Here is an 8,459-nt window from a genome sequence, read left to right on the forward strand (position 1 = left end):
CGTCATGCACGAGGGCTTTCTGATACCTGCGACAAACATTGAGTTGGCTGTGCCTCGTGGGCGTTTGGGCGTGAGTTGGTGTGGAAAGCGTTCCGTAAATGGCAAAACTCAGGCTGGTTATAGTTTCTGCTAATGAGTGGAATCTATGGGCTACAAATCACAGCTACAAAATAGGCACGCCGGTTTCCTCGGGACCCATCGCTAGACGGGTGATTTCGGGCTCACGATGTTGCAATGATGGCCAGCATGCGGATCCGCTGTTGTGTGAGACCGCTGGCGAGCTTGCGGTGCGCCTGTGGGTCCAGCCGCAGGAGGCTGTTGATTTTATGCAGACCCAGCTTTTCACCATAAGACAACCGATTATCTACAGGGATCATTGATGAACTTCGTGACCACTTTACATATCACGTAGCTCGTGAGTGAACGTGAAGACCTGATGTCAGTATGTACGACTTCAATGTTTATGGCGCTCACACTGCCAATTCGAAAATTACGAGAAGGTCTAAGCCCTAATCACAAGCTGATACGGAGGCCACGATTGTGCTAATAGCCGCTGCAGGCGCACCTGACGCCAAATAAAATCTATCCTCCCTCTCTCCATCCTCTCTCCCTTCCTTGTCTCCCACCTTCAACCTTCCTTCTCTCCAACCTTCAACATTCCCCAACTTCGACACCATCCCCAATAAATCACCTCTTGATTGGCTTTTCTTCCTGAAGATATTCGACGATCCCAATCACAATCCTCAACCCCGAGATTATTCGCCGACATCAGTAGTAAGTTTTTCGCAGCCCTTTATGGACCCACCTGGGTTCACTTCTTTCCTTTGACGGTTCTTGCTTCTGCTCCTTTTTTCTCCGTTTCTGCTTGATTCCTCTTTTCTGTCCGCCGTTTCTTCGTTTAATCCTGTTATTTTTATCATTCATCATCAGATGCATACGACCCCCCTTCAGTTGCTGCTGCCCTTCTTAGGGCTAAATTTCTTGACATGGGGGAGTGATGTGTGGTGAAGAGCTTGGAGTATTTCTACGCTACCCTTTTTCTCCACCCTCTTAATTCGTTTCTTTCCTTCATCCTTCCTGTTTCCTTCTACCCCCCATCCAATCAACCTCTTTGACCAATCCTGCACGCTAACGTACTCAACAATATAATTCTTCGCACTTCATCTCTTCGCACATATTCTTCTCTTCACACACTAAGATCTCGTCAGAAATTTACCACTTCGACCACCCTAGCACAAACACCTCCTGTCGAATAATTGATAATATGACGCCTCAAGTTACTGTTTCGTTCCCTTCCAAGTTTACGATGAACACCATTAGCAGTTCCGTATGTATCCGGATCCTTTCATTCATTTTTAAATGGTTACTAAGATTGCCATCAGTCCCAGTCTCTCCATAACCGCAAGACCTACGTTGTACACAAGCATAGCAACGGCTTTGTAGAGTTCTCCGACTACATCGGTCAGGCCCTCGAGCCCGGCGAGGAGATCATCCCCGTCCCAGCCGAGATCGACTTCATCCAGTGGGCCGAACGCTACCCGTGTAACATGGTTCATGGTGCCACCTTGGACACCATCAACTATGCCGACAAGAGGCTTCCTTTTGAGCTCTACAAGCACCATCACGCCGCCAAGCTTAGATCGCAGGAAGATGATCGGAGAGAATTGCTTAGGGCGCACATCGCGAATGGGGTCAAGGGGCTGTCCTCTGCCCCTTCCAGTCCTCCGTACATGGGTTTCTACCAGACCATCTCAAGCCCAGGCACGCCTGAGGTTGATCTCAACAAGTTGATGGACGGCCCTCACGACGTCAACAACATCCAATTGAACGACGCAATGGTCGGTGATAACACCAACGGAGTTGACGTTGGCTCCAACACGTACGGTATGGCAGGCTCGGATATCCCTCACGCTGTCGAGTTCACGAGCTTTGACACACCGATCGTTACCCAATACTATGGCAGCATCTCGCCCAACGAGTCGGCTTTCAACCTTGGCGGTACGGACGATATTCACCACGAGTCCCACTTGGACAATGCGATTATGGATTCGAACGTTGAGCCGGCTTCCAGTCTCGGAGCTAACAACGATATCCACGACGACTCTAACTTCGACGATGCCTTCGCGAATCTTGACAACGATGCAGCTTTCATCCTCGCGGGCATGAAAGATGACCACGACGAGTCGCACTTTGCGATGGACTCGTTCATGGATGTTGACGCGTACGAATCGCAATCAATCGGCGAGTCAGGCAATGACCGTGTCATCTCTCATGATTACGATCTCTCTGGCGCAACTTTGGTTGAAGACAATGTCGTGGTTTCTGGGGAATCTGAGAAGGTTGTTGGAAAGAACACAGACGAGATCGCCGAGAGACTCGCTGTCAACCTACACGGTAACCGTACTCAGTCGAACGCTGTCCTGTTAAAATCGTTTCGCGACAATTTCACCGCAATCATGCCCGTCATGGGCCCGCATCCGAATGTCGTCTGCTGGATGTGTCTGCATCCCGGCCATGACGATCCAAATGATCTCAAGAATTGTCCGGTTGCTCGTCTTCAGTCATACATCTATCATGACTTCGACGTGAAGATGGTCATCGGAACTGGTTCTGCGGATGAACCTGACGCTATCGATTTCTTCTTTGTTGATATGCGATGCGTTGAGCAGTCATTGAAATGGGCCATCTCCTTGCGCGGTGTGGAAGGAACTGCCGAGTTTGGTGTCAAGAGTGCTACTATTGGTAACCTCGAGAGCCTCCTTTTCCGTTGCAAATCCTTGGCCGAGCAAGGTTGGATTGTGGGACAGGAGGGAATTCCCGAGCATTTATTTGCTCAAGATCTTGTCGTGCGTTTTCCCTGGTATCTTTTGTCGAGAAGGAAGCTGACAGACGGACGTCCATACAGATTAGTGATCAATATGCTGGAAACTACGCGGATCAGATGGATGACTGTCTTGAGGTTTTGCCCCTGAAGCCGTATCCTGACCACATGATGCTTAATACTGCGGACTACTTCCAGAACACCGGCAATGCTGCGAAACTCCAGGCTGCTGCGAAGAGAAACCGCAGTCGGGCCCCTCCGAAGAAAAAGGTGCAGCCGTGCGACACAGCCGGTCTCCCTACCATGGGGGACCGTATCAAGGCTGTCTGCGCTCGCTGCTGCTACCGTGGGCATGTCGTCAACTCCACCAAGACCTGCCCCTTCGCTATCGCGCTCGAGGCGGTTCAGAAGTACCAAGCTGGCCAGAAGTACGAAACATACTTGGACAAGTACGAGTGCGCTATCGCGGACCTTCGCTTGATTGTCTCAGCTCTTAACGAAGAAAACGACGACCGCGCCGAGTCTATCGAGGAGTTGATCCAGATGTGGGATGACATGCGGAAGGCTGGGCCTGGTAAGTTGATTGCTCCGCTCTCGCGCAATGGAACAATCATTGTTAAAACCCAGATTACAGCCAAGAAGAACGGTCGCGGCAATGTGGCTGCTGCTGCCTTGGCTCTCAAGCGTAAGAGAGATGCTAGCGCCGTCGACGTTCCCGACATGATCGCTGCCATGCAGATCCCGGTCTTCCCGTCGTCTTACTACGATTTTCTCAAGGAGTACGTTTTCCGTTTCCCAATCATCCCTCGCCTCTACAGAACACTAATACATCACCTAAACAGCACCCTCGCCTCCTCCCCGCTGAGCTTCCTCAAGTTGAAGGACGAATTCCTCATCCGCTTCCCAGCCATCGGCCTCCGTCCAGACACGCAATGCCCGAACTGTCTGATGTTCGGACACGACCACCGCTACAAGTCTTGCCTCCTGCTTCAGGCTCGCCAGGCCGTGAACGATGGCAGCATCGTCAATACCCCTCATCTCCACGGACACCTTCGCCAGCTCGCCAGCAGCGCAGCGTTTTTCGAAAACCTTCCCGAGGGCTGGAAGCAGTACAGCAAGAAGACCGATGTAATCCGTAACTTCTTCGGCGCCGTCGAGGGCGCGTTCCGTGACGCTCCCGCCTCCATGGCTCCTCCTGCGGCTGCTATTCACGCCCAGGCTCCCGTGCAGGCCCCCCCCCAGAAGAGACAGCGCCAGAATCCGGCTCCAATCCAGTCCTCCCCCGCTTATACCGCTACTGGAGCTGGAAATAAGTACGCTGTTGTTGACATCAGCCGCATGGATGGCGAGATGGTTGCTGATCTCACTGACTTCTTCCTTGACGTCGACGTTGAAAATGGCATCGCCATCGATCACAGCAAGATGACAAACTCTCACTTTAGGCGCATTATGCCGTTCCTGGTCCGCTAGGAATGCGTCTGTATCACACGCACGAAAGTGGAGGGCGGGTGTCGTTGAAACAAAAAAGGGGCGAATGAGAAAATTTGGAGAAAACAGATGCGAGAGAATTCAATGATGATATCCCTAATTGGACTGTGCAATGTGATATCGTGACCGATTGTTACCTGTGATAAATACGAGTAAACCAAGATGGTGGACTTTGTATATAGTGGGGAGAGAAAAGCTGACTGCAGTTATAACACGTGACGCAGCGTGATGTGAAGTGCTACATGCCATTATAGCAAGGCGAAAATACTTCATTGATTTTTCGTTGTGCACCGATCAAGTGCATGCTACTCAAATATCTAGATGGTCTCAATATCCACACATACACACTCCCATTCCAAGCTAGTGTCCAATCCCACGGCTTTCATAGAGCCCCCTATCTCGCTTTCCGCACACTGAGTGCCCGCCTTACTAGTAGCCTGTCCCGTGTGCATATATGAGCGCTCCAAGGAAAGAACACTAGGAAAGGACAAATTCGTCATCTTCGAGTCCCTACTTCTGTCGACCATAGGCGACTGCCCAAATTGATGCAAGTAAAGCCCAAAACCACGAGGCGACGTGAATCACCTGAGAGGAACTTCCGTCTAGCAAAATGATGGACGTGACCACCCAGCTTGTTCATGTCCTCCAAAAGGAAGTGATGGGAGTGTACTAATCTCGTCGAGCCCTTCCGGACTATTTAGAACACTGGCTTTGTGTTCCAAAATCGACGCGTCACTTCGGAACACTCGGCACACTACTGACAGCACATGTCGCGCCGGCGGTGACAAATGTCGATAAAGTCTCAACCACTGTTCAGATCTGTTCACCACGTGGGCTCTCTCATTGTCCAGCGAGACTTTGGAGGGGACGGAGTGCGTGGGTCCCGTCCCCGAAAAAGATCGGACGAGACCAGATTAGCTATGTAGAGCATTGGGAACACCGGGAGTGATCTCGCCACATCAAAATCAGTGCCCTCATCTTCTTCTTTAAATCAGCCACCCTCTTTGCCCACTGCCACACTCTCCACTCAAATAACGCACTTATTACATCCTGGCCAGCAGCCTCTAGGATCGAATCGCCCGGTGCTCACATCGGCGAAGGAGATGAAGCCCCGGATAACCAGGTTTTGCCGCTCGCCTCAGAAGAGGATTCGAATCTTGAGGCTGCCTTGCACCTCTCCTTCACCTTCCGCAACTCTGCCCACAGTATGGTCTGCCGGCCCTTCAATCCGGTGCTGAATCTGAAAAGGTGCCCCCGGGTTTGCGGGCCATAGCCGGAACTGGGTCTGGTTTCGAACATAATTTCCGGCTGTGCCGGCACTTATTGTGAAAAGAGCGGCCAACAGAGAGAATATTTAAGGAGATACAACAGATCAAGTCCCACAATATCCGTCCGTTCCCATCTTATCCGTCCGATCCCAACTCGGTCTATTTGATGCCCGATGACATTAAACCAAATCACCGAGAAGTAGCCGTTCCAGAGCGACGACGTTCGTTCGGAGGCATGACGAGAAGGTTAAGGAGGATGAGTGGGACGAGTATGGCGACTAGAATCAGGTTGGGGCCATACGAGTAGGATGAGGAGGACGATTGGAACGTGGAGAATCTATCCGCGAAAGGGCGACTTGGGCTAGGAGCATGGCGAGGAGAATCCTTCGGCGTCGGGACGAATAGGATGCGTAAGACAAGTGGTATGGCTAGGAAAACAAGACGAGCAGGACGAGCAGGACGAGTAGGCGAAGAGCACTATCTAGTGATACGACAGTATCAGTGGTAGTTCCAGGAGGGCGGGCACAGCAGTGCGGCCGTAGTAGGGAGACTTGGTATTAGCTGCCAGACGGCAGGGAGAGAAGATGGTTTCCGATGCAAGACGAGCTGGGTGAGCGGGGCGAGGAAGGTCTTTTCGTACTAGGACGAGGAGGCTGTTTCCGCAGCAGATCGAGCAGGACCACTAGAAGCAGTGGGAAGGGTAGAATGCGGAGGGTGAGGAGTGGCAGGGTGAGGCAGAGGAGAGAGACATTGCATCCGCGGTTATAACAGCGGGGTATTCGGTTGGGTGGAGTCAGCATGACGCGGTCCAAAGGTGAACAGGCAACCATCGACATGTTTCAAGAACCATCTTCGTCTCCCACCCAACATAGGCACCTATTACATCAGGGCATATCACGCGGGCCGGCCTCTCCGACCTACTGTGAAACAGCAGTCCTGGGTTGACGGCACCTCCGAGTTGATGGCAGCACGTGTTGACGGGACGGAACAGTTGACGAGACACAAGAGTCGACAAACGGAAGCGTTGACGGTGCCGAAGAGCTGACCGTATGGCGGAGCCGAGGGAGTGGAAACGTTGAGGGCGTGGGAGATTCAAGGCACCAGAAGAGGCAAGACTCCGGAAGAGTGGAGTGAGTGTTCTAGTCATGGGAGCGGAAATGTTGACGTCGACAATGAAAGGACTGTGTAGAGAAGTCGAGAAATAGAAGAGTTGAGGCAACGGAAGAGTCCATGGAGCGGAAAAGGCGACGGAGCGGAAGAGGCGAGAGAGTACGGAAGAGTTGATGCTACTGACGGATTGACGATTCCGGCGAGGGAGCACTGAGATACCATGAACGAGCCAAGCATTGGAAGACTCAAGGAGCGGAAGAGTTGAGAGAGAAAGAAAGAGGTGTGGGATGAAGTCGATGCCGCGAACGAGTGAAGGAACGGAATGGTTGAAGGAGAGATCCAGTCAAGTGCAATGGCGCGGAAATGGTGATGGTAGCGAAGGGTTGTGACGGCACGGAAGGGAGGTGGTAGTACAGACGAGTCTATGGGCCGGAGGAGGTCATGGCCCGGACGCGTCAACAGGCAAGGACGGATTGTGGGAGTACGCAGGAGTCGACGGGCCAGAAGAGATCACGGCACAGACGAGTCGACGGGCACGGGCCGGTTGTGGGACCACGGCAGAGCGATGGGAGCACGGAGGAGTTGTGGGAGCATGGAGGTGTCGACGGGCGGGAAGAGATGACACCACGGGGGAGCCGACGGGCAACGGCCAGTCGAGGGAGAGGGAGCGGCGGAGTTGTGGGAACACGGAAGAGGGAGGGAGCGGACGGAGTGTACGGACAGGGCGGATACTGCTGTTATGTAGATAGGCCCCCTGATATCAATGAAACTACAAGAGGTTCGAATTCCCACCCCACGTCGTTCCCAGGGAATATCACTCAGGATATGGTGGAACGCCGTACCACCTTTCCCTATGCACCCGCCGCAGTCACTGTGGCTCTCCATAAATACGCAGTCGACTACCTAATGGAGTAGATTTTTTTCCCTGATTTTGGGAGTAGGTTTGCAAATATAAGGCAGCGCGGTACTTAGGTGTAGTACACCTATTGTACAAGCGCGAAGATCCACGGCGTAAAAGGTGAGGGAGAGCCTGCTACTGATCTGCTATTGAAGGCCCGACGTTGGGCGCCACGAATGTCTTTTGGACCTGCTCTGGGGCGATGGATGGCGAAGCTTCTGCACAATATCAGTCAATGTTCTCACGATTGAGGTTGCCCCTACTGACATACCTCCGTCGTTTTTCGGCACGGGCACCGAGGCGACAACCATTATATACTTGCGGGTCGTCCTAGACTCCCAGTAGACTCAATCGCACTTCGTTCGTTTTGATTGAACGACGATATCTCTCGTTGACGTTCACCGGCTGTAGGTGTTTGCTGGCCGTCCAGATGGACGTGGCGGTTGGGTTTCTGAATAAGGTCAGCATCAATTGCCAAGATGATTGGCACTGAGATGTATGACGTACCGATTCCGCGGGGATGATAGTTTGGGGGGGCGATATGTCCGCATCGATAGTATGAGGCGCATTAATTGCGCCGAATCGTACATCGCCCCCGTTGGGATCGAGACAGGGCAATCCCCGTGATTAGCTGCAACAGGGGTATGTTTTACATCCGTAGGCAGCTTTCGTCATACTCGTCAGACGGGAAGTTTTCATTCGAGCGCACAACGTGACTGTTAAGATCTTAAGCGAGGCGGCGGTTATCAACTTAGAATATGTTCTCGGGTTTGTCGCGGAAACGCGCAAAAATGGTCGATGCCTTTGCACTTTGTTGAATATAGGAGGTAGATAAAACTTACAATAGTATTCGATACAGCAGCAACATCGTGAG

The 8,459-nt window shown here is 52.2% G+C and overlaps 1 protein-coding gene across 1 annotated transcript; it reads left to right on the forward strand.

Annotated features, from left to right (window-relative positions):
* Nucleotides 1-237: 237 nt before the first annotated feature.
* BZA05DRAFT_422849 (uncharacterized protein) lies at nucleotides 238-4,291 on the forward strand (the record flags this gene model as incomplete). The annotated part of the gene is made up of 8 exons (XM_051485830.1): nucleotides 238-295; nucleotides 413-415; nucleotides 718-774; nucleotides 1,278-1,327; nucleotides 1,383-2,846; nucleotides 2,906-3,395; nucleotides 3,456-3,600; nucleotides 3,664-4,291. The coding sequence occupies 8 exons, from the start codon at nucleotides 238-240 to the stop codon at nucleotides 4,289-4,291; spliced, it is 2,895 nt and encodes a 964-aa protein (XP_051334728.1).
* Between the last annotated feature and the right edge of the window lie 4,168 nt (nucleotides 4,292-8,459).

The sequence above is a fragment of the Tricharina praecox genome, assembly GCF_024521635.1.
Source record: "Tricharina praecox strain CBS 144465 chromosome Unknown BZA05scaffold_50, whole genome shotgun sequence".
In the NCBI taxonomy this organism is placed as follows: Eukaryota; Fungi; Ascomycota; class Pezizomycetes; order Pezizales; family Pyronemataceae; genus Tricharina; species Tricharina praecox.